Raw genomic sequence first — 27,700 nt, 5'->3', positions numbered from 1 at the left:
ATTTAATATATATATTGGTTGTTATAACAATTTAGTAGAGAAAAGAAAGCTACATAAAAATTGAGGCTGGCACCTCTGACTATTTATCTGGAAGAAAATCAAATTGGATTTCTACTTTATACCATTTGCAAAAAAAAATTCCAGGTAGGTTTGAATATAGATATATTAAACAATGAACTTGACCAAAAAATCTCCTTGGTAAGGAGAACCCTAACCACACCATAAAAACAGAGCAAATAAAAAAGATAAAAATAATTACATAAAATTTTTTAATTGTATAAGCAAAGGGAGTGAAAGGTCCATGCAGGAGGCCGCAATGCAGAAGCCAACCAGGAAGCCCACCTGGGGGGCAGGAATGAGGATACCTGCCTGGAGGACTCAGACAATGAGCCTCCCCCCTCCCCCCCACAAGTCTCTTCTCAAACAAAGAACCTCTACCTGCCCTACAAACTTTTCCCGCCGTATGAGCCCAACTACCCACCCGACCTCTCCTCACCCTATAAAACCCTGCTTCCCCCTAACAACGTGCGCGACTCCACTGACCCCCGCCTTGGGTCTGTGAGGTCCGCCCGGGGTGCCATAAACTTTCCCTCCCTTTGAGAAATTTAGCCTGGCTCTCCTTTCTTTACTGCGCCGAACCTTTCATCTTGGTGCCGAAACCCGGGAAGGCCGTGTCCCCTGGCGCCGGGGCCGCCTTCTCGTCCCTGGGACCTCTCCTCTCCATTGCAGACACCTCACACCCACCACCGGCCTTAATCCTTGGGGTAAGTCACTGCCTGACCCTCCTTCCTGGGAGGCCCTCGCCTCTGGCTATTCGGCTCCTCTCCTGACTCCCGTACTGTACCGTGGTTGGCTGTTCCGTAAACTGTGGGCCCACATCAGCCAACTCCCGTACACCTAGACCCTGGATCTGGGGACGCCCTTCCAGACTAGGTGCCCGAATCCTAGGTGCAACCGAGCGGTGGAGACGTCCCCCTCACTTGTCTGCCTCCGTTTCAAAGGCCAGGACCGAATCGGGGGACGCCGCGATTCGGGGCCTGCGCCCCCCACGGCCAGTTCAGGTTCGTGGGACACTGCATCCTGACTCTGTGACCCCGTTAGTTGGGAAAGGAGCCGACTTAGTCATGGGGTCGCCAAATTCCAAGCCAAATTCCGACCACTGCACTGGGATGCCTTCTCTCAAACCTCGGTCCGTTGGGACTAAGGCCACATAACGCCCTAAGCGTCTCGTCTTTTACTGCAACAAATAATGCCCTAAGCGTCTGGTCTTTCACTGCAACACTACGTGGCCTCAGTATCAATTGGACAATGGCTCCCACTGGCCCAAACATGGCACTTTTGACTTCTCGGTCCTTACAGACCTAAACAATTCTGTCACCGCAATGGAACATGGTCAGAGATCCTTAGGGCCAGGCTGTCTTTCTCTTGCGCTCCGCCCCTTCCCTCCCTCCTGAAAACCTGCTGTACTTTCTAAGTCTCGAGACTCCTCTCTCTCTTTGCCCTCTGCAGACCCCTCTACTGCATTCTTTAATCCTCTAAATTCTCAGTCTTCACCTCCTCCAGCTCCCCAATCCAGCCTCTCTCCCCCTTTCTTTTCACCTCCCAGCTGCCACACCCTCTCCCTGCTAATCCTCTTCTCCCTCCCTGCAGGTAAGTGGGTGGGACTGAAGGAGGAGTTAGAGTCCATGTTCCTTTCTCTGTCTGATCTCTCCCAACTTGAAAAGCATCTTGGCTCTTTCACAAACTATCCCACTACCTACACCTAAATTTCATTATCTTACCCAAGCCTATGACCATACATGTCATAATTACATGTTATCTTCTCTTCCATCCTGACCTCTGACCTGTCCCCTAGCTGGTCTCCAAACGGCAGCGCCAAAACCTATAAACTTTCATAAGCTCACAAAAATTACCCTGTCTTCCTCAAAAAACCCCTCCTGACTTCCAAAGGCTGAGGATGGTCCTCAAACCCCTATCCAGGATCTGCTGAAAATGGCCTTTAAATTATTTAACAACCGGGAGGAACAGGACAGGGCAGAGGGAACTCCGCAGTCGCCAGAAGGCTGAGCTTCAAGCTCAGGCCCTAGTAGCTGCCTTGAGACCACCAGGCCCTGCTCCTCCAACGACCGCAGTGCCTGCTGCCCGACAGAGGACGACAATGGGCCCCATGGGCCCCAACCAACCGACGGCCGCCAAAGCCTGCTTCAAATGTGGCCAAAAAGGCACTGGTCCAGACAATGCCCCACCCCCGCCCTCCGCCAGGACCGTGCCTCATCTGCAACGTCCAGGGTCACTGGAAAAGTGACTGTCCCTCCACGCCTGGCTGTGGTGGGCCAGTCCTTCCAGTCCCTGCAACTCTTGCCACCGGCGGTCTTGGGTTTGGCGGCTGAAGACTGAAGAGGCCCAGACTCATCAACTCCGATAACCTTTGAGGAGCCCAGGGTAACGGTCAAGGTAGCAGGTAAGTACATCTCCTTTCTGGTTGACACGGGGTCTACCTTCTCTGTCCTCCCCTCCTATTCCGGTCAAGTTTATCCTTCTCAGGCCTCGGTTACGGGAGTTGACAGCCTTCCTTCTCAGCTCAGGGACCACCGGTCCGCTCTTTCCTAGTCATGCCTTCTTGCCCCACACCACTCCTGGGTCACGATCTTCTGACCAAACTCAGGGCTACTCTCTCATGGTTCCAACACCCTAGCGCTGCTCTCATCCTCCCACAACTCCAAACATCTCCTAATCCTTCTCAGGACTACCCGCTGTCTCCTTCCACTGTCAACCCCATGTTCTGGAATATCTCTATCCTGATTGTTGCCACCCATCGTACCCCAGTCCTCATTCGCCTTAAAGGATCCCTCTTCTTTTCCCTCTCACCCCCAGTTTCCAATTTCCCTCACTCACCGTCAGGGTCTCAAACCCATCAGCCAACGACTCCTGGGAAAGGGACTCCTTACTCCTATCCACTCGCCCTGTAATACTCCCATTCTCTCCATTAAAAAAGCCTGATGGTTCTTATCCCTTAGTTCAAGACCTTCGCCTCATTAACGAAGTGGTGATGCCTATCCATCCTGTAGTGCCAACCCCTACACCCTTCTGTCTCATATACCGTCTTCTACCCCACACTTCTCTGTGCTTAACCTCAAAAATGCCTTTTTTACCATCCCTCTGGATCCTCAATGTTACTTACTATTCGCTTTTACTTGGGAAAACCCGGACACACACCTCCCAGCAACTGGCCTGGACAGTCCTGCCTTAGGGTTCCCGAGACAGCTCTCAACTGTTTGGTCAGGCATTAGCCAGTGATCTCTCGACATGTCATACTCCACCCCGCACTCTCCTCCAGTGTGTTGCTGACCTCCTCCTCTGCCGTCCTGCTCTGCCGCTGTCTCAGCAACACACTGCACAACTCCTCAGCTTCCTCTGCTCCAAAGAATACTGTCTCCCCATCCAAAGCGCAACTCTCAGTTCCCACAGTTGTCTATCTGGGTCTTCAACTAACTCCTTCCTCCAAACAGCTGACAGTGGACCACAAACAGGCCATCCGGGACCTTCCCTCCCCTAAATCGACAAAACAAATTCTTTCTTTCTTAGGTTTGGTTGGACTTTTCCATCATTGGATCCCTAATTTTGCTTTCCCAGCCACGCCACTGCACAATGCAGCAAAAGCCTCCCTGAAGGACCTCTCCAATCCCCCGGAGAGTCCGCAGGGTCACACATATGCTTCTTCCGGCACCTGTCCTTACCCTTCCTGATCCAGAAAAGCCTTTGCTCCTGTTCACAGACGAACGTCGGGGCACTGCGGCAGGCGGCCTTTCCCAGCCTCTCGGACCAGCCCTGCGTCCTATCCCTTAACTCTCCAAGCAGATGGATCCCACCGTTAGGAGCTGGCAACCCTGCCTTAGAGCCCTGGCGGCGACAGCTCTACTCACCCGAAAATCCCTCAAACTTACTCTAAAAAGACCCACCCAAGTACATTCCCCTCACCGCCTTCAGGCCCCTCCTGTCTCCCCGCTCGCTCTCCACTCTCACTCCTTCCCATTTACAGGATTTCCATGTGCTCTTTATTGAAAATCCCCTGGTGAGTCTCACTCAGTCTAATTCTCTCAACCCAGCCACTCTCCTGCCTGTCTCTGGCCACCTTCTGCCATTCATACATGTCCTAAAATCCTGGAAGAAATGCAAACCTCCAGACTGACTCTCCTTTGTCAGATGCCTCCTGTGTTTGTAGACTGGCAGCTCTTGAAAAGGTGCGCGAGGTCAGCGGAGGGCTGCCTAGGCCACTGTTACCATTGATCAGGTAATCGACACAGAAAAACTGCCTGGAATAAACCACCTCCCAAAAAACAAAACTCATAGCACTTAACCAGGGACCTTACCCTCAGCAAACATACGAAAGTCAACATCTATATAAATTCAAAATATGCCTGCCTTTTTGCTCACAGTCATGCTGCGATTTGGCAGGAAAGGGGATTCCTTTCCACCAAGGGGTCCCCCATCATGAATGCTAACTTATCCTTAAGCTTTTCATAGCCTTGCAGCTTCCAACTGAAGTCGCCATTCTCCACTGAAAGGACACCAACTGACAATTCTTACACAGATGCAAGGGTTTTGCTCTCACAACTGACTCTGCTGCAGACCCTTCCCCTATTCTCTATCAGTCCCCTCCATCACTCCGATTTAGGAGCCTAATGAACGCCAATTCCTGAGCCTGCTCTTCTTCCACCCCTCCTTAAGTGCAAAAGTCTGACAAATATGTTCCCGTCGTTAAACCTGTGCTCACGTGTCACCTCAAAGGGGAGTTTGCCTACCTTCTTTTGCAGCTCACCAACTGCGTGGACACCTACCCGGACAGGATTGACCTCTCCCTACTCAGCCAAATGCTCCGGGAACACGCAGACCGGTACTTACCCAGTCCTGCCTCGGATCTCGACCTCCTCAACCAACCTTCCCTACCACTGCATCCAGGAGACCAAGTCCTGCTCAAATCGCTTCAGCCAAAGCCACTGCAGCCTCGGTAGACTGGCCCACACACGGTTATTCTCCCCACACCTACAGTGGTAACACTTCTGGGACACCCCTCCTGGCACCATCTATCACGGGTCAAACGTGCCCCTGAAGACACACAGCTCGCATTCGGGAAATGTCTCCTACCACCTTTAACCAACTCCTTCTCCACCCATATTCTCGCATCCCTGCAGAAGACCCTCATAACCAGGCCTGAGCCACCCCCTTGATCTTCGCCCCTTTTCAGCAGGAAGTAGCCAAAGAAAGAACCATCGCCCCTTTTCCTATCAACAAAAGGCTGGTATGAAAGGTCCATGCAGGAGGCCGCAATGCAGAAGCCAACCAGGAAGCCCACCTGGGGGGCAGGAATGAGGATACCTGCCTGGAGGACTCAGACAATGAGCCTCCCCCCTCCCCCCCACGAGTCTCTTCTCAAACAAAGAACCTCTACCTGCCCTACAAACTTTTCCCGCTGTATGAGCCCAACTACCCACCCGACCTCTCCTCACCCTATAAAACCCTGCTTCCCCGCCTTGGGTCTGTGAGGTCCGCCCGGGGCGCCATAAACTTTCCCTCCCTTTGAGAAATTTAGCCTGACTCTCCTTTCTTTACCGCGCCGAACCTTTCAGGGAGGTCATAAATAATGTCAATAAACAAAGTACAAATTTGGAAAAAGACATTTGCAATACAGATGATAGAAAACATCTAAAATATAGAAATAGCTCTTGCAAAATTACAAGAAAAACTCTTCTAACAGATGGGGAACCTAACACATGGGAAAGAACTTTAATAAGCAATTCACAAAGAGTAAATCCAAATGTCTAACAAACATGAGAAGGCATGTAATCTCACCCGAGATATATTTTTATATTTAACTGACAAAAATCAAAACAGTAATAAACACAATTTCTGCAGGGGGAGTAGGGAAGAGTTTCTGATTACTGATAAAAACAAATTGTCTTTAACTTTAAAAAAAAACAACTTGGCATATTTATTTTAAAATTAAAAATACAGGGAGAAGAGCACAGTGGACTATGGTGAAGGCCGATGGGAGGCCTATAGCAGGAAAACTATGGTGACCAACATGAGGGGAGAAATCCTATACTGTGAGAAAACAAACAAGGATGCAAAATAATGATACATCATCAATAATTAATTAAAAATATATTGCTTTGCACTCCCCAAAAACAAAAGCCCAGGCCCAGACGGCTTCACAAATGAATTCTACCAAACGTTCAGCAGTGAATTAGTGCTTATCTTACACAAACTCTTTCAAAAAATTGAAAAAGAAGGAATACTACCAAATACGTTCTATGAAGCCAACATTACACTAATACCGAAACCAAACAAAGACTGTACAAAAAAAAGAAAATTACAGGCCAATCTCCCTAATGAACACTAATGCAAAAATCCTCAACAAAATCCTTGCCAACAGAATCTAACAATGCATCAAAGGGATAGTACACCACGATCAAGTGGGATTCATCCCAGGGGCACAAGGATGGTTCAACATACGAAAATCGGTAAGTGTAATCCAACACACACATCAACAAAAAAAAAAAAAAATAAAAAACATATGATCATATCAATAGTTGCTGAGAAAGCATTCGACAAAGTCCAACATCCATTTATGATGAAAGTCCTTGAAATTCTCAGGATAGAAGGAATATACCTTAACATGATAAAAGCAATATACGACAAACCCACTGCCAACATTATTCTCAATGGTGAAAAGCTGAAGGCCTTTCCTTTAAGATCAGGAACATGACAAGGATGTCCTCTCTTACCACTGCTTTTCAATATAATACTGGAGGTCCTAGCCAGAGCAATAAGACAAGAGAAAGACATACAAGGAATCCAAATAGGGAAAGAAGAAGTAAAACTATCACTATTTGCAGATGATAAGATAATATACATAGAGAACCCTAAAAACTCCACAGAAAAACTGCTCAAAATAATCAACCAGTTCAATAAAGTAGCAAGACACAAAATCAACACACAAAAATCAATAGCCTTCCTATACACAATCAATTGGAAGAAGAAATCAAGAAAACCACCCCTTTTATAATTGAAATAAAAAAAAATCAAATACTTGGGAATAAACCTAACAAAAGAGGTGAAAGACCTATACAAAGAAAATTATAAAACACTGTTAAAAGAAACTGAAGAAGACACAAAGAAATGGAAAGACATCCCCTGCTCAGGGATTGGAAGAATCAACATTATTAAAATGGCCATCCTCCCAAAAGCAATATACAGATTCAATGCTATTCCAATAAAAATCCCAATGACATTCTTCAAAGAAATACTGATGAGGGCCTCCTCTGGTGGCACAGCGGTTGAGCGCTGGGCTGCAAAGCTCCCTGCAGCCTCTGCAGCACTGGTTCAATCCCCGGCCACTGGCAAGGGTCCCACATGGCACGACAGACCTCTCCTGCTGCGCCCGTGCTCCCCTCAGCAGTGTACTTCCATCAGTCTGTCTGTTCTGCTCCCTGCTCTGGCTCTGGTGAATTCTCTCACCCTCCTGTGCTTCTGACTGTACCCAGTGCTTGTATAAATAAATAAATAAATAAATGTTTTTTAAAAAAAGTGCCTAACAGGTTTCAACTTATATACCACCCAATCATTTAACACAAATTTGTTGACTGTGCACTAGATACATACTCTTACACTACACACTTAAATAACAGGGATGTGACACTGAAATAAATTCCTACAAATTAGTGTGTTAAGATTGACATTACACAGGTGACATTAAAGGACTATACAAAGAGCACATATGATGGGTATCTAACCCAGTGACAAGAGGTCAGGAAAGGTAAAGGTTACAAAGCGAATACTATTTTTGGTAAACCAGCCCTAATGACTCCTGTCTTCCGATACGGACACCTTTCTGTAGTTCCCTGCTATATTATTCCAAGAGTGGTCTGTATTATCAATAGAATGTGGCGGAAACAATGAAATGCCATTTCTAAAATTAGGTTATAAAAGACACTGCGGTTTCCATGTTTGTTGCTCACTTTCTTTTAGATCATCTGCTCTGATGAAGTAAACTACTTTGTGATAAGCAGTTCTATGGAAAAGTACATGGAGTGAGAATGAAGACTCTTGCCAGCAGCCTCGTGAGCGAGCTTAGAAAGTGATCCTTCAACTTCAGTTGAAATCTTTTTTTTTTTTTTTTAAAGATTTATTTATACAAGTGCTGGGTACAGTCAGAAGCGTGGGAGGGTGAGAGTATTCACCAGAGCCAGAGCGGGGAGCAGAACAGGCAGAAGGACCGAAGTACACTGCTGAGGGGAGCAGCGGGCGTGGCAGGAGAGGTCTGCACGCCATGTGGGACCCTCGCTTGCGGGCGGGGATCGAACCGGCGCTGCAGAGGCTGCGGGGGAGCTTCAAAGCCCAGCGTTCAACAGCTGCGCCACCAGGGAGGCCCTTTAGTTGAAATCTTCAGATGACTTAAGCCCCAGACAACAGCTTGACTTCAGTCTTATAAAGAGTTCTTGGAACCCCCCATTTAAGCTACTCCCATATTCCTGATCTTCAGGAATTAGATAATAGATATTTGCTGTTTTCAGTCACTAAACTGGAAGCAATTTGCAATAGGCACCTAAGATATATTATCCCTACTTGATAGATGAAGAAACTTGGATTCAGAGAGATTATTTCTTGCCCCAAAATATACATAGCTGCAATTCAAACTGATTTCTGAAAATTTCAAAAACCGGAACGTTGCTACATTGCATCATCTATATGTTCCAACTTACCTTGTGCCACATTACTTGTTTTTTTTCGATAAAACAAGTATCTACATTATACCTACTATAAAAGACGCACTGTACTGTAGGTAATGTGCTAGTGTTACCAGAGGTAGAAGGAGGGGCTAAGTAGTATTATATCCCCATGAAATTTATACTATAATATTTAACAAGTACCTACTGAATAGTTGTTCTCAAGTACCTAGCAGCTCTCATGTTATCTGCGAGAGCCATCTAGTGTCAGTTCTGTTTAACTGCAACATGCAGTTAGCTGGATGTGAATACAAAAGTCACATTTTATGCCATTTAAAACATTTAGTACTTGCACTATGCACAAAATGATAAATAATTCCGATCTTACTTTACATTTCTTCCCATAAAAATTAGGGCTTGAATTTCTCTCAATTCTGAATGATAGAAGGTGCTCACTCAATATAAAACTGACTCTAAATAACCTACACCAATGTTTTTCTAAGTTCAGGTATTTTCTTTTCTGATTTCCAGCAAATATGCAGACTTCCAGAAGTTCTTTTGACTTAACAGAATGAAACAATAGTAATGGAAAAATTAGTAAATGAGAATATAATTGATATTCATCAATTTGCAGATTCCATATTTGCAAATTCACCTCCTTGATAAATTTATGTATAACCCCCTAATCAATCCTCAGCAGCACTTTGGCACTCGTTTGCAGCTGTGTAGAAGGGTGGACAGTCTAAATCACTCTACATACACCTCATCAGGTGAGGCTGAACAAGGTGACACTCAGCTTCCTTATTTGAGCTCTTCATCTATGAACAAGTATCCCTTTTGTTGTCCAATTCCATATTTTCACATTTTTGTGCTTTTTTTGGTGATTTTGCTAGTTAAAATGCCCCCTAAATATACTTCAGAAGTGCTATGTTGTCTTCCTAAGTACAAGAAGGCTGTGATGGGCCTCAGAAAAGACGTGTGTTAGATAGGATTTTTTCAGTCATGAGTTATAGTGCCATTGCCTGTGAACTCAATGTTAATGAATCAAAAATATTTATTAAAATAGAGGTCTTTTAACAAAAACAAAAATAGATGAAAGGTTATGTACTGATCAGTTGACAAAAATGTTATGATCGGAGGCTTTCATGTACACAGCCTGATATTTCTCCTAGAAGCAAAAAGTTCAGTTTTTGCTAATTCAGTATCCTAGTGACTCTGTAGAACATTATTACCACAGATAATGGGAATCAACTGCATAAGCTAGTAAATGATATTCTCTATTCTATTTTTATTTACAAAGTGGTACAGCAGAGAATTTAGTTATGAAGTTCTAAAGTAGTTATGAGTGCACTGAATACTGTCGGTAATTCACACAGTATAGAGTAAATTTATATAGTAATGTCTAATAACTTTGTTTTAAAAGATATGTTATGCCATAGTGTTTTTTTTTTTTAAGATTTGTTTTTATTTATTTATACAAGCACTGGGGTACAGTCAGAAGCGCAGGAGGGTGAGAGAATTCACCAGAACCAGAGCGGGGAGCAGAGCAGGCAGAAGGACCAAAGTACACTGCTGAGGGGAGCAGCGGGCGGCAGGAGAGGTCTGCGCGCCATGTGGGACCCTCACCCGGTGGCCGGGGATCAAACCAGTGCTGCAGAGGCTGCGGGCAGCTTCGCAACCCAGCACTCAACCACTGCGCCACCGGGGAGGCCCTGTTATGCCATAGTTTTGATATTCTAGTTGTATTTTTCTAGTATACATTGAAATAAAAACATCACTATTAAAAATTTTAAGTGACTGCAGAAACATTAATTCCAAAGAGCACCTGCACCCCTATGTTTATAGCAGCACTATTTACAATAGCTAAGCTTTGGAAACAACCCAAATGCCCAAAAATAGATGACTGGATCAAGAAGATGTGGTACATATACACCATGGAATGCTACTCAGCATTCAAAAAAGATAAACACATGCAATTTGCAGCAACATAGATGGAGCTGGAAGGGATCATGCTCAGCGAAATAAGCCAGAAAGAAAAAGAAAAATACCAGATGGTCTCACTCATGGCAGGAATCTAGAAAACCTAAATAAGGGACCAGGAAAAAGAATAACCATAGGAAAGAAAAAATCAAAATCAACAAACAACTATGAACCAGAGACACACTATGGGGGGCGGGGGGAGGAGGGCTAGGGGTCAAAATAAGGGGGTTGCAATTGTATGGGGAATATAAAAATAAAATTAAAAGAAAAAATTTAAGTGTCTGCATATTACCAAAACTATCTCATGCACAACCCTATGGTCCATGTACCAATACTGACACATGAATCACATTTGGGGAGACGCTGCTATGCATACCACAGAAAAAGTCATTATAAATTTTCAATAACGAAGACCCTTTTGTAATAAATAAATGTTGCAAGTTCCCACCTGGAAATAGTTATGCTTTTCTCAATTCAGATTAGGAACAGTACTATAGATTATAAAATAAAATACAGCATTCAGCATTGAGCTAGTACAAGCAAAATATGTTGGGATTCAGAGTGAATATTCTAATAAATGACATACCACAAGCAATATTTTGGTGTATACCTGTAACTGTGTCAAACTGCTGAGCTAATGGCTTAGGAGCACTGTTTTGATTCAAAGACTCTGTCTTAGTGACAGGCTGCTGTATATAAACAGAATCTTCCATTAAAACGTTCTCTGTTACTGCTGTCAGCCTGGGCCTTTGTCCTTCACTAAGTTCACCCATACTATTTTCAAAATCCTGCAAAAAATAGACAACTGTTAGAACCATTACATTAAAATCAAGTCAAAACAGGAAATATTTATCAAATACTATTATCCAGCTCACTCGACTACTTGAAAGATTATTTAGAAAGTACTTATGCCATGTGTACACTACCTGAAAGACAACCTTAAAAGATACTTTAACAAGGCATCTAAGAAATAGAGTTTGCTTTTAATATCTTATTTTTCATGAAGTAACCAGTTTTTTAGCCTACAAATTAGATAGCAATAAAACATGAAAGAAAAATTTTATTATTTAAAACACTAAATATGAGACACATTGTGCATTGTTCATGGAGCTTAAAGTTAGAATAACATTATCTCATTCTTCTTGAATAAAACTGGCTAGTTGTTAGTGTGAACTTTATAATCAAATTATAAATAAAACAATTTTAAATAAATGAGAATATGACTTAAATGACAAAATTAACTATACCAAGTTACTTTTTTTGTTTTTTTTTAATTTATACACGCACTGGGTACAGTCAGAAGTGCGGGAGGGTGCGAGAATTCACCAGAGCCAGAGCAGGGAACAGAACAGGCAGACTAATGAAGTACACTGCTGAGGGGAGCAGCGGGCGGCAGGAGAGGTCTGAGCACCATGTGGGACCCTCGCCCGCAGCCGGGGATCGAAACGGCGCTGCAGAGGCTGTGGGCAGCTTTGCAGCCCAGCGCTCAACTACTGCGCCACCGGGGAGGCCCCATACCACGTTACTTTTATTATAGATACATAGATCAAATAAGTCTACTTTAGCCATATTTAATAAAGTTCTTTTCCCTAGGAAAATGCAAAAGTATAAATATGTTTATCAAATATACCAGAGAAATAAAAAACTAGAAACAATTATAACTTGTTTTCTTTCTGTATTAAACATTATGTATCATAAAAGCTAGCACATTTCTAATTAGTTAGCTTACGAATCAAGAACTGAATAAAAATTGTAATATCTGAAAAGTGCTCATGTCTTTTAAAATTTTAAATTCAGTCAACTGAATGCTTTTTTTACTAGAATATATAAAGAGATCACTGCTGAAACATCTTTGATTACTCTATTGACTACAAAATAAAATCTTCTTAGCTAAGCATTCAAGATCTTCTATAATTTGCAGCGATTCTTCTCCATACATTTCCTAATCTGACTTCTTTTTAAGAATACCAATCACTGGACATTCTTTAAATAGAAAAGTATTCCTTTACAATTAATATAAAACCCTTACAGACTAGGCAAAGTTTATAATAATGGCAGATTTCCCTAGAAATTAATTAGAAGTATTTTACTGTATTATTGTGTCATACCACATAAAATATTGTATAATATATAGTATCTTCTTTATTGTGAATCAATACGTGTTTATAACTGCTAAAATATTTAATATCTTAATGCTCTATGATCCTAATGAAGACTTAACTTGCCTACTCACAAAATGAGCTCATACTCATAATATCATTTTTGCATTATACTCAAAGCTCAGAATTATGTCAATTCTAAGTTTGGCTATCTATAATCTCTAATAATACACCTATTGCATCCACATAAATGTACATATTGCAGTTTGCCTTCGGACTACGCTCACTGACCTAAAGTCTCCTCTGGGCACAAAGTTTTAAGCACAAAGTAAAGCTGCTACTTTTTTTTTTTTTTAAGATTTATTTATGCATACAAGAGCTGGGGTACAGGCCAGACATGCGGGAGTGTGAGAGGATTCACCAGAGACAGAGCAGGGAACAGAACAGACCAACTGACAGAAATACACTGCTGAGAGGAGCAGCAGAAGAGACAGGAGAGGTCTGCCTCACCATGTAGGTTGCTCCCTGGCCGGCTGGGGATTGAACTTGTGCTACAGAGGCTGCGGATTGCTTCAGAGTGCGGTGCTTAACCCCTTGTGCCATCAGTGAGGCCCAGCTGCTACTTTCTTAACAAACTAATACTCTAACTTATAAACGTATCATTATTACTAGTTCTTACTATAAACAAAACGTAATCGTCTTATAAATTATGCAAATATGCTAAATGCAATTGTTAATCAGACTAGCAAAAATTTAAGATTAAAAGTGTTATCTGTGTCATGGGAAAGAAGTTTCATGTAGGGCCTCCCCGGTGGCGCAGCGGTTGAGCGCTGGGTTGCGAAGCTGCCCGCGGCCTCTGCGGCGCCGGTTCGATCCCCGGCTGCTCCCCGGCCACCGGAGGAGGATCCCACATGGTGCGCAGACCTCTCCTGCGGCCCGCTGCTCCCCTCAGCAGTGTACTTCAGCCCTTCTGCCTGCTCTGCTCCCCGCTCTGGCTCTGGTGAATTCTCTCACCCTCCCGCGCTTCTGACTGTACCCAGTGCATGTATAAACAAAACAAACAAATATAATAAATAAATAAATAAAAAACATGCCTCTATAAAAAAAAAAAAAAAAAAAAGTTTCATGTAAAGAGCAATTTATTACCATCTATTTAAATTATAAATGTTTGGTGTCTTTTGAGCCAGTAATTACACCCAGCATTATATAATCTAGAGAAATAATTCCTTATAAATTCAAAAGAGGATTTTATCTTACTCTAGTATGAATAGAGAAAAATTAGAACCAATTTAAAAATCCTTCAACAGGAGAACAAGTAAACTATGGTGTATGCATGTAAGTATGTATAGGTATATATATAAGTACAAAAGGCTACATCCTGGGAAGGAAAGTGTGGACAGGGGGAGTTGAGGGGAGTAATTGGAACAAAATGTTTGCCTCTTTTCCTCATTAACTTACTATCACTGCTTAACTTACTATCACTCATAACGATCTTGACGAAAAGCTGGGCTGTAGATACAGGTACCCAGAGTAACAGCCAGAGAATGGAGGCCCAAGTTAGGGTAAAAAGTTGCAGGTGAAATCTGACCAGGAATCCATGCATACTTGTTCCTTCGAAAAACATCTCAATGGGGGTCAGATTGCCCAAGACTTATCATGGCCTAAAAGATTCTCTATGATCATCCAGTTCAACCAACTTCTCCAGACTTATTTCTTCATCTAAAGCTCTAGACACATGGAGATTTTCAACCCATTAAATAAAGTGTCTAAAGTGTCCTCTCCCTACATTGTTATCTGGCAAAATCCTACTAGGTCTTTAAAGATTCACATCAATATCATATCATACCAGTATGAAGTATCAATCTTCTAGTAGTTTCCCCTCTTCCTCTGCACTCATATATACTTACAGATGTGCAGATTTGATCAGTTATCCCACTATGAGTAACTGTTTAATTCCTTTGTCCCTACATGACTGTTAGCTGCTTAAAGGCAGGCCCTTTTAAGCAGCTTTGTAACTTTTCCAAGGTTTTATCTGGCATACAGTAGATACTCTGTAAATGGTTGTAGATAAAAAGCATGAATAAGTGAGGCGCTTCAGTTTTTTTCAACTGTAAAGCAAGAGGGCTGGAACAGGTAACCTAAATTTCCTAAGTAAAGGATACTTAGGTCCAGACCAAAGTCATTATAAAGCTGACCCCTGAATAAGCTAAAGTATTAGTACACTTTAACTATAAGTAGGAATATTCCTATTATTTTTTCTTATATTTAAATCTAATAAAAATCATTAAAGTTAAAAAGTACCTCTGAATGACAGACTGATTGCTGTGAAACTAATGATTCCTGGTTTTGTTTAGCAAGAAAAGAAAGAACTGCATCTTCAGGAAATTTTTTACTGGACATCCTAATCACTTCGCCTTCACTGGGAGGATCATCTTCCTAAATAAAATATAAAGATAATTTACAAAAAATTCAATCAAACAATTTTCTCAGTTTATAATCATTATTAGCAGAAAGCATGAAAATGGTCATATTGGTACTTTATAGACTCTTTACAGTTAATTCTTATTCCCATTTGATTGTACTAAAAGCCTCAAATATAAACATTATAAAATAGTATTGCTATATTTAAACTGGGGATAAATGCTATAAAAACATTTAATAATCTGCCCCATGTGATTGAGTTTCAATGATTCATAAATGTTTTATATAGTGTCATCATGTTTCTGGTTCACATGCTTCATATTTATGCAGTTAAAGTGATGTCACAGTGTGGCAGTGAGAGGAAAACACTGTAGTAATACTGTGATCTGGAGTGCAGGCAGGAATGAAAAGCTGCAGGAATATGTTAAGGCATGTGCAGACTCCCTCTGCCTTTGTGCTAACCTCTGGCACTTTTCTGGGGAGCAGGTAAAGAAAGCTGTCACCAGAGTGACCAGTGTAGGCTTCTTGATGTCTCAAAACAGACCTGTCCCCAAAATGAGGGACAAAAGTGATCCCTGGAGTCAGAGAAACTGAATCCCCTTATAAATATAAGTATCAACATGATTTTAAATTCTATTAATAGTATTTTTCACTTACATATTTTATTTTTAATGAAATAAATTAACTTCAGATAACAAGTTCTTATCAAACCTCATTATATATAGATAAATGCCTAGTGGTAGATGACTTCAAGTTATTCTTAATCTCTCAAGACTGTGCTTCTGCATTTGACTTTACTATGAAATTGTAGCATATCTAATCTAGGCTCAATAAAAACATCAAAGCCAGAATTTATTTTCAAATAGTAAAGGATACTATCAGTTAGTCCAGTCAGCTTAGCCATTTATTTTATTTTTAAAATTTTTTTACATCATTGTTCATTTTTAAACAATATTTGCTTCCCTCCACCACCTCAGGCATAGTCCCCATAGAGTTTCCTTCACCAGTGCACGCATACACCATCACTTCAGTCCCCTGTGCTCCTCCCTCCCTCCCTCTGATCCCTCTCCCATCTCCTCCCTTGCAGTATGGCGCTGATTTATAATTGTTAGTTTTTGCTTTGCTGTGTTTTGTACTGTTATTATTTTTTTACACTGATGTCTTACTTGGTTCCCGTATATTCCTGCTATAAGTGAAACCATCCCATATTTTTCTTTTTCCTTCTGTTACCCATTTATTTTAAACAAACTTAAATATTTTCTCTGATATTAAAGACCTCTCCATTATGTCTCCCCCCTTTTTATTTCATTAATGTGATTTCATTTTCTTTATAATGAATGAAATTAACTACTTGTAATAAATAATTGCTGTTAGAAAATTATTCCATTAAAATGTTATATAAACATCCTTAGTGAATTATTTCATGCTTCTGTATGTAGTAAAGCAAATTGTTTTAAATCTTATTATTTGGACATATGTATTTTCAGATTCATCAATTTCATACTACTAAGAGCCTTTAAGTATAAAGGCTATTTGCTGGACTAAAGAAATGCTCTGCCACACACATTCAGCCCCTTGCCAACTTAATCTTTAGGATTCAGACAGCCCCTAACAGAACTCAAAATAAAAAGTTAATGCCTCATAATGAAAGAGGTATTGTGGATTCATACAAAGAGTTGAGAATCTGTCACTTGATAACTATGTGACACAGAGAAGTCATTTAGCCTTATTCAACTTCATCTAGAAAATAAGTAGTCACATATTTTTAAAAAAGAGATACACATCAGAATGCCTGGGAGATTTTTCCAAATATACAGTCTAGGCTTCTAACCACCTACACACATGCATACCACACAATCCCAGTCACCTACAGAATCAGTCTATTAGAGGGTGGAGCCAGCATGCATATATATTTTAAAATGCTCCACTGGTAAATTTAATACACAGTCCTCTTTTTTTTTTTTTTAAATGCTATTTTTTTTTAGATTTATTTATTTATTTATACAAGCACTGGGTACAGTCAGAAGCGCTGGAGGGTGAGAGAATTCACCAGAGCCAGAGCAGGGAGCAGAACAGGCAGATGGATGAAGTACACTGCTGAGGGGAGCAGCGGGCGAGACAGGAGAGGTCTGCAGTCAATCATTTCTTACCATTTCAATGGCATCATGCAGGGTACTAGATAAGCTATCATTTAAGTATGTCAGATATTGTCCTCCATCTCCTAAAACTAGAAATTAAAATATAAAAATTTACAAAAAGGAAGAAACATAAATTGAATAAATAATGTGACTATAAAGCCATAGGACATTACATTTAAATTTATACAATAAAAATACTGGCAACATTCATAAACATTAATTCACAAGCTATTCGATCTCATCGGTATTTTAAAAAATACATTTTATGACAAAGATGATTTCTGTTCCGCCAACCAGCCGCTCAGAAATTAAAAAGAACTGTAAATATCAACTGTAACTATGAAATTGATAGAGAAGCAACCTATACTCTATTCATGTAATTAAAAATTAATTATCTTTCTGAGGGGCATGTTTTAAAATGGATCAATATTTTATTTATTTTTTTAAAGATTTATTTATTTATGCATATAAGAACTGGGGTACAGGCCAGAGGTGTGTGGGGGGGGGGAGTTGGAGTTTGAGAGAATTCACCAGAGACAGAGTGGGGAACAAAACAGAGAGACTGACTGAAATACACTGCTGAGGGGAACAGCAGGTGAGTTAGGAGAGGTCTGCTGCACCACATGGGTAGCTCCCTGGCTGGGTTTTGAACCCATGCTGCAGTGGCTGCAGATAGCTTCACAGGTTGCGACTTAACCCCTTGCACCACCAGGGGAGCCCCCTGTATCAATATTTTGAAGGTGTAAACTTTGATTCAGCAATTCCATTTCTAAGCATGTATTTTAAGGAAGTTACATAAGTTCCCAAAGATAAAAAAAAGATAGTCACTGGAGTTACATACAGTATAGAAACATTGAAAATGATTAAATGCCTATCAGTATGGCATTTAGTAGTCTAAGAGACTACACAGCACTAAAAAGTGAAGTAGCGCTGTATGTATTGACATTGAAAGATATTCACATTATATTATTAGGTAAAAAAGTTCAGATTTCAAAACATTATGTTATGGTATGATCTGATTTTAAAGGCAAACACACACATACCTATATCCATATATGCACAGAAAATAAGAAAAGATTCAAAGGGTATACCCCAAACTATTAAGAATAGTATTATTTTTCCTTTCTGATGTTAAATCTTAAAAATTAGGTAAAGGGACCTTCCTGGTGGCACAGAGGTTAAAGACACTGCTATCAAACAACAGCCACTGCAGCACAAGTTCCATTCCCAGGCTGGCCAGGGAGCAATCCACATGGCACAGCAGACCTCTCCTGTCTCACCTGCTGCTCCCCTCAGCAATGTATTTCAGTAGATCTGCCTGTTCTGATCCCCACTCTTTCTGGTCAGTCCTCTCACCCCCTGCACCTCTGGCTTGCATCCCAGTTCTATTTATAAATAAATCAATCTTTAAAAAAGAAATTAAGTAAAAACACTTCAAACAGATATATAACTTACAAATTATCCTATCTAAGTATTACTTAGCAATTATCATAAATCTAACTAGTGAAATTAAGTAATACAAGATAACTTACTCTTAGTAGTCACTTTTAGACCATAGTTTAGCAAAATCTCTCCTTCAGAGATGGGTCTATCTAAAGTTTCAGTTTCAGTGACGGTAATGCTCAAGGTGCTCTCCATAGTTGATGAATCAGAACTTGGCATCCGTATAGGGGAAGGGGCTGTGGCATCAGCAGGAAGTGGAGCAAACAGAACTGGCTTTGGAGGTACAGGATGACTAGGGAGATCCATGCTGTTAGGTTCTTCATCCTTAGCCACAGACATTACACTAAGAAGAAAAAGATATATTTTGAACTTTCTATGTCACTGAATGTTTATATTAATTTTGATATAAGTTTTGAAGGTAATATATATCCTTTAGCAAATACTTCTATAATCTGAACTACTATAATTATTTTTCCAAAATGGTTTTCATGTTTTAATCATAGGCCATCTTGAAAGTTCTACCATCTATAAATCTACATGGGGATATGTAGTAATATAAAAGTTAATTGATCATAGTAAATTAAAATTCACAGTGGGGAAAAGTCATTTTCAATTGTATCAACAATATGTTAGATATCTTTCTTTTAATATTTTTTTCCCCAAAAAAATAATTCAAAAAAAACCAGCCTAAGCACTGCGGGATCCTTTCTGCTGGCCCCAGGCCCTCACCCCAGGGTGTCTGGAGTGTCCCCACTGCTGAAATGGATGCTGTCCCTTCAAGGAAGTTTTACGTCCGGCCCAGAGACTTTGTTTTCCGACTAGCCCAGCCAGCCCTGCACCAGCTCTTCAAATGCACTATGCTGACCGCGAATCGTGTGTTCGTTTTTTCTTTCCCTGTTTTTATTTTGGTATCAAGTCGTTGCCTTTATTTGTAAAGCTGTTATAAAATATATATTATATAAATATATTAAAAAGGAAAATGTTTCAGATGTTTATTTGTATAATTATTTGATCTACAAAGTGAGAAAAAAAAGAATGTATTCCTGCTTTTGAAGAGAAGAATTTTTTCTCTAGGGAGAGGTACAGTGTTTATATTTTGGAGCCTTCCTAAAGGTGTGAAATTGTAAATATTTTTATCTATGAGTCAATGTTAAGTAGTTGTTTTAAAATACTTAATAAAATAATCCTTTTCCTGTGGAAGAGAAAAAAAAAAAAATAGCCTAAGGTAAATCTGGTAAAGATTTTTAAAAATGTAAAATTCATAAAATTTCTTTCTAAAGTAATAAATAGCTTGTGATTTGGAAAACTTCATTTACAATTTCTGATGTCTTCAATGGGTCACATAAACCAACTAAGATGATAGCACAAATAAAAGTGAATGAATATATTATCACTTACATAGCCCTTGGGTGAAGTTCTTCTTGAAGAGAGTTAGGATTCTCTTCTTCCAGTGGCAGGTCTCCATCACTCCATGGCTTGGGAAGCTCTGGGCTTGATCTCTTCAATTTTTCAATGGATATCTCTGACAAAGTTGGGGTAATAGCTGCTGCGGGAGGAGGTGTAGTAGCAGGGGTAATTGTTGGAGTATTAACAAGTGTGATGGCAGGCATATCAATTCCTAGAGATACTTTTTAGAGGAGAAAAAAAAGATAAAAATTAACAATGCCATCAGAAGGCAAGATAAATTATTTTAGTAATCCCTTAACATTTTGGAATACAAATAACGGCAATAATAATTTATGATAGCCATTAATAGGAAAATTCCCAAAATGTAAAAAAGTAACCTTAAAAAAATTAACCACTTTTAATGCCCTCCTACCCTATACTTAAGGTAGTCTTAAGTATCCTTCATTTTATTGCAATAAAAAATTACCAAAACCTAGTGGCAACAGGTATGTGTATACTAATCTATAAAGTACCTTAAAAATAATCTATAGGACTTCATTTAATAGTTGCTAAAATTAAAACAGTTATAGAAATAAGGTTTCTACCTTTTTCAGCAAGTATTTCTCCCACAGGAACAGCTATATCATGATCTGAATCACAGGGGGAAGAATCTGGAGTTTTCACCAATATATACTCCTTAGGAAGTGATGAAGGGGAGCGAGGAGGGGTTGGCTGTGGGGTAGCCACTGGGGTACACACTCTTTCCTAAAACAAATAAGTAAAACAAAATAAGTGGTACTTATAATCACCTAAATAAAGGTAATCTTGAACAAAACTGAGTTCATTCAGAGATTACAGAGAACTTAGATGGGGGAAAAATGGAGGCCTAAATACCCCAATTCTTGAACAGAATTCTAGCTGTTATTTTTGAGTCTGGCCTAGCAAAAGTCTCAGGCAATTGAACAGCATTGCCTATGAAGTAGGCTCCAAAGCAATCTAAGGATCCCTGTGCCAATATAGAGAGGATGATTAAACAGTTAGAGCTAAAGATCAAGCCCACACACAGATTGGATGGGTCAGCCATGTGACAGAAAGGAAAACATTTTGACTGGCTGACAAGATAACAAAAAGCAACTTTTCAGCAAAAAAAACAACATAGCCTGTATAAAGCGATGAAGACAATATGGAGATGGAAATCACTGGGGAAGAAAAAAATTAAATACTTTAACATTATTTTGTTAAATAGGCAATCATTCAAATGACTCAAAATTCAAAAGGTATAAAAGGAAGATAGTGAATATTAGTCTCCTTTCCTACCCATCTGTCATCTACCTAGTCCCTTCCATGGAGTTACCAAATATAATCTTGGATTTAGGTCATTTCATATATATATATATATATATATATATATACACACACACACACACACATACATATATGAAATATTCATATTCATACATATATGGAATAAATTCCTAGAAGTGGGACTATTCCACTAAAGAGCTAAATGAACTTTAAATTTGAATGCATACTGTTAAATTTCCCTTCCTCTACAGGGTTGTATTATTTTATACTGCCACCAGAAGATAATGAGAGCTCCAGTTTCTCTAAAGTTTGCAAAACAAAGGCATTATCATACACTGAGTTTTACCAATCTGATTAGTTAAAACGGAATTTCAGCTAATTTTTTCCTTATTATCAGTAAGAGTGACCATCTTTTTATGTTTATGTATGCCAACTGTATTGTGTGTGTGTGTGTGTGTAAACTGTCTGGAGAGTCCTTTGTCAATTTTTCAAATACAGCATTTTTTTTTCCTTTCATTCTAAAAAGTTTTTATATAGTGAGGTGTTTAGTTAACCTTTATTCTGTATTATGAGTTACAAGTTAATATATGCATTTCTAAGTCCATGAAATATCAAAAGTTTATCGTATTGCTTATTACCATGTTCTTAATGTTGACTTGTAAGTGAAAGACATGTACTACACACATGCTTTTCTTTACTGCATAAACCTATAGCTTAAGAACACTGTCTTCAAATATAACTCATTATGAGAGGATCTGAAAGTGTTCTACTGGTACTGGTAATGGGTAATCATGACAAAAACCTACTATTTACTGGGTGTATTCACACTAAGTACCAGGCACTAGATTAAGATCTCCTGACATAGCATATCATTAAATCTTCTATAAAACCATATAATGGCTAAGAATATACAGTATCATTCAATTCTACCCAAATCAGAAGAATCAAAATTGGATTAATTTCATGAAAATTTCAATAAATCTTTTATGGAACTTAAAACAAAATTGGAAGATCAGAAAGCCAAGAAAAGTCGTGACAATTCTGAACATGACAAACAAAATAGCAGTGGGGAAGGAAGCGTGGATTAAATATTCAATAAGCAGATTTTGGTAATGTCATGGTCATTTAAGCTCTAAGAATTTATCTCCTTTACGCAGATGAGGCTAAAGTAACAGAGTTAAGAGCTCAAATTCAGATATTCCCAACTACAGAGTCCATGCTCTTAACAATTATACACACTGCCTATTTATACTGATTTTTCTACATTTTCTCACTCAATCACCACCATGAAATTATATTCTGTTATATGAGCAGAAAACAAATCAAAGTTAATTGGTGCAGAGAAAACCATAATCCTGCCAATACTGCACTGCATGCATTACCAATGAACTAAAAAAGCACAGAAAGAAACTATGTACCAAGTCTGGCACACTAACCATATCACAACCAATTACATTACACCAAGTTCCACAAAATTTAAGTATGCAATTTTATGTTTACACCTTAAATGACTTAGCTTAAATATTTCACCAATGTAATGATGCCTTTTTGATCTACAGGATCAGAAGTGACTAAGAAGTATTAAACAACTGACAATATAGAATATATATCAGTTATCAATATAATATGTTGCTGTAATAGATTAGAAACTCTAACATAGTCAGGGTGATTAGACAAACAGTAACAAAAGTGAAAAAAAACTGCCTGAAACATTTTCTTTTAGAGATTAAAAATATCAGTTTAATGGTGGAAGACTATGGGTGCTTTTTTTGGTGGTGGGAGAGCTACCATGAGAGGAGAAATCCCATACTCTCAAAAAATTAACAAGAATGTAAAACAGTGCACTTCATTGAAATAATTATTAAAAGTAACAATAAAAATAAAATACATATATTATTTTACATAATAACCAAAAGCAATGTGTGATCATGGGCTAGATGGTGAACTAAAAGAAAAATAGCCATTAAGAATTTTTAGAACAACTGGAGAAATTCGAATATGGACTCTACATTACATAATTTTAGCATTCCAGTGTTAATTTTAGGGGCATGATAATGCATGTTGGTTATGTAAAAAAGTATCCTGTTCTTAAAGAGATAATGCTGATTAGAGGTAAAGTATCATGCTATCCAGCTTTTGTATTACTTTTAAAGGTTTAGATATTATATATATCTACACACAAAAAACAAAAATATAAACGTATCAAAATGTTATTATCTGGTAATTACAGGTAAAGGGTATAGAGATGTTCATTTTATCATACTTTCAATTTTTTTATAAATTTAAAAGTTTTAAAAATAAAATGTTACTTTAATTATAGCAACAAGAAATCAATTCCACTACAAATTATGATCTTATAAAATCTTTCCATTTTAATATACTTTAATAGATGTATCAAAAATTCCCCAGTATGCCAAGTTATGAAAGGAAAGTCATGCCTACCGACACATGTGCTTGAATTGCTGAAACATCCCTAGAAACACTTGTAGTAACAGGACCTTGTTTCTGTGCTTCTCCATCACCCAGCATGACAGCAATAGTCTCAGCCAGAGCTTCATTTACAAAATGGGTGATCATGTCTGAATTTACAGGAATCCCAGCATCAACAAAAAGCTGGAGGGCACCACAGCTTGTTCCTTCCACTAAAAAATGAAAGAATTTCAGAATAAGTGTGTGTTCAACATACATGTCACCAAATCTTAATACTATAATTTTCGAGATGCAAATATATGTGTGTGAGGGCTTGGGAGGAGGAATTAAAAATGAAAATGCAAACTTATCGACTAATTATGAAAATGAAAAAAAATGGTAACTTACATAATGAACAGCTTCACTGAACAAACCAAACAATTGGAGGAAAAGGCCCCCCAGATGAAAATTTGCTTATATGGCCTCATCCCTATCACAAGAGAATTCAGTGATAAAAAGGTTTTTCATCCACATTAAATGCTCTCATCTAAAAAGAATCTACATATCCAAGAATAAGGCAACAAAAAACTCTGTGATAGATATAAATGAAACACAAGGACACAATGTGGAGGGTTTTAGAGAAAAGGCAGCTCTTCATAAAGAGCTATGAAGGCAAACCTTCCTTTCTTCTTTTTTCAGACACATCAGTTACTAACATTATAGGCTAATCCACCATTTATTATATTAGTTCAGGTACTTGTTATTAAAAGCTATAGGAATATTAATTTACTAAATGGGCTGAACTTTTCATTTATATGAATGTATATAAAAACCAAGAAAACTTTTTTATAGATTTTACTAGATTAAAGTGGCAACATTTCTAAGCTCTATATGGGAAACATGTGGACAGTGGTCTACAGGAACTTGACAGATGTGACCTCTCCAAAGAAGATACCTTAAGTGGTACAACTATGGCAGCAATATCCAGAATTCCCTAAAAATTGAGTATAGATATCTTGGGCTCACCTGCTGAAGGACAAGTAATTTACCCTCGAGTTACCATCATGAAGACTACCACAATCTCAAATTTATAATTGACAGGATATGCTGATACATCTTTTTAGTTTCTATGTTCACCTATTTAGCATGGCAAAAAAAATCAGAACATCTCTCTGATAAAATACAAAAGTCCTACCCAGACACAGGTAAAACAAAGAAAATACACATGCTTTTAAAGAGAAAAGAACAGGATCTAGATTAAATAATCTGAATTAATTTATCATCTAGTAGCTCTCATACAATCTGAGAGCTACTACAATAATGATATAAACAAAGTGCTATGGGAAATAGAGAAATTTGGAGTAGGGAGAGGATGGAGAATGGTATATGTCTGAATGCTTCAGTATGAAATAAGGGAGTGAGGAAGAATTAACTTCCACTACAGAAAACTGGGAAGTGATATTAGAAATAAGGGTTTATCTTTTGTCAGCTGAGGACTACTTTATCTACAGAATACATATATTCACAAAGACCTAAAGGTTTTGTTTTTAAGTAACAAAAAGGTTAGAAGATTTCAATTCACTTACCAATGTCAGAAGTCAATGGTTCACTTGTCTCACTGACTGAAACACTGACATTAGCTATGGCCTGTTGTTGGATTGGAAAGAGCCCAGAGATAATTCTCGACATTATTTCTTGTTCTACCCTGGAGGATCAAAGTTAAAAATTTCTGAATTTGATTGACATGTATAAGGTATTAGAGAGTTCATTAAATCAAACTAAAATCTTTTAGATTAGTCTAATGAAGTATTTTGAATTTAGGAGTAATGTAAAACAAGGCTTAGGTCAATGATATCCAGCATATGATGCACCTAAAATGTTGGATTCCCTATCTGAGAGCACACACATAAAACTACGCAAAATCAGAGCTAGCCCAAAAAAAGTCCAGTCCAAGGAAATAAATATAGACTGTACTACAGGTAGCTTTCCTCTTAAAGAGAAAATTTATTTCCAAGGTCTTTTTTGGGAAGGGGAAGAGGAGAGGAAACACAAGGAAACTCTTTCTGTACATTTCTTTAAAGCAGCTAACAGACTGCTTAAATTTATTATGCAAGTGACAGATGTTCATTGTAGAATAACTAGAAAATGTATAAAAAATTATAAAAATTATTAAGGCTCACTCATTATTTTAGATTCAGGGGTAGACACAGTTAATTTGGGAAATGTTTTTCAATTTTTTCCCCTATGCACCTATGAGTGATGTTTTATAAACTGGTTATATTAATATCCTACTTCATTTATGTACTAGCATATTATTAACATCTTTCAACATCATTAAATATTCTTCTACCCAATTCTTGACAACTTTACTAATATTTAGCTGTTTATTCCATAACTTCCTTAAGATTTCTCTCAGGCAAAAAAAGGACTAAGAGTTTATAAGTTATATAAAGAGCAAATAGGATAGAGCCTTATTTATTTTTTTTTTTAAAGATTTATTTTTATTTATTTATTTATATAAGCACTGGGTACAGTCAGAAGCACGGGAGGGTGAGAGAATTCACCAGAGCCAGAGCAGGGAGCACAGCAGGCAGAAGGACCGAAGCACATTGCTGAGGGGAGCAGCGGGCAGCAGGAGAGGTCTGCGCGCCATGTGGGACCCTTCTCCGGTGACCAGGGAGCAGCTGGGGATCGAACCGGTGCTGCAGAGGCTGCGGGTAGCTTCGCAACCCAACGCTCAACTGCTGCGCCACCGGGGAGGCCCAATAGAGCCTTATTTTTAAGTGCTTTTTGTGCTAAGTATTCTAGGTTCTACTAGCAGAACCATAACTATTTCCTTAGGATAAATTTCTAGCAGTGAATCAATGGATCAATGAACAAGTAGTATTTCTGAGGCTTCTGTTACTTAGTAAGTCTCTTGTCATATTAGATAGCCTAAATATAAGTATTTAAGGACAGAAACAATGCCTCCAACAATATGTTAAACCCTTAGTATCGCATCAATAGTTTCCAGTGACCATTGCAAATAGAAAAGTTAATGAACAAAAGGAGATAAGGAAGATTTTCTACGAAAATACTACTACTTTCCATTTATTACAATTGTTTACACTAACACTACTGTAACTCACCACTGAATTAAATTATTTTCCAATGTCTCTTTCCTCTGAATCACTTTATCCAGAACATCAGAAGTGGGCTGAAGAACAGAAGCAACTGGTGGAAATGGGGGACCATTATATTTTGTAGAAACAGCTTTCACACCTCTATTAAACTCCAGAATTGGTTCAGAGTATTCTGGAATTTCATCACGATTTTCCTCTTCCTGGTAATAATAAAAACAAAATTATTATATTCATGTATGTGTTCAACATTTATTGAATTAGAAGTATAGGCAAAGTGAATCAACACATCTTAATTAATCAGCAGCATTTCTAGGTAGTATCACATCATTTACAATAAACACATTTGTCATACAAATCCACTGAACAATTATTTTGTCTTTTCAAAACTCAGTATCATTTTAAAAAGCCAAAAAACAAATTAGAAAATTACTACATAAAATTCGTATTTTCCTGAGCCTCCCTGGTGGCACAAGGGGTTAAGACACAAACTACAAAGCTATCCACAACCACTGCAGCATGAGTTCGATCCCCCGGCCAGCCAGGGAGCAACCCACATGGAGCAGCAGACCTCTCCTGACTCGCCCGTTGCTCCCCTCAGCAGTGTACTTCAGTTAGTCTGCCTGTTCTGTTCCCCATTCTGTCTCTGGTGAATCCTCTCACCCCACCATGCC

General features: G+C 39.0%; 1 protein-coding gene across 7 annotated transcripts in view; it reads right to left on the bottom strand.

Moving 5' to 3' along the window:
- Positions 1–27,700, bottom strand: part of KIAA0586 (KIAA0586 ortholog) — a 101,530-nt gene that overhangs the window by 42,934 nt on the left and 30,896 nt on the right. For all 7 annotated transcript variants that reach the window (XM_037503426.2, XM_037503422.2, XM_037503423.2 and 4 more), the window contains 9 exons: positions 27,036–27,229; positions 25,494–25,612; positions 23,941–24,140; positions 20,799–20,958; positions 20,206–20,434; positions 18,897–19,150; positions 17,377–17,453; positions 15,107–15,241; positions 11,317–11,494 (listed from right to left, as the gene is read on the bottom strand). In XM_037503426.2, coding sequence (XP_037359323.1) covers positions 11,317–11,494; positions 15,107–15,241; positions 17,377–17,453; positions 18,897–19,150; positions 20,206–20,434; positions 20,799–20,958; positions 23,941–24,140; positions 25,494–25,612; positions 27,036–27,229 — 1,546 coding nt within the window. The remainder of the gene's footprint in view (positions 1–11,316; positions 11,495–15,106; positions 15,242–17,376; positions 17,454–18,896; positions 19,151–20,205; positions 20,435–20,798; positions 20,959–23,940; positions 24,141–25,493; positions 25,613–27,035; positions 27,230–27,700) is intronic.

Source organism: Talpa occidentalis, unplaced genomic scaffold (assembly GCF_014898055.3).
Source record: "Talpa occidentalis isolate TD23 unplaced genomic scaffold, MPIMG_talOcc4v2.1 talOcc4.11, whole genome shotgun sequence".
NCBI lineage: Eukaryota > Metazoa > Chordata > Mammalia > Eulipotyphla > Talpidae > Talpa > Talpa occidentalis.
Note: the sequence above shows the minus strand (reverse complement) of the source record. Positions and strands in the feature narration are given on the sequence as shown.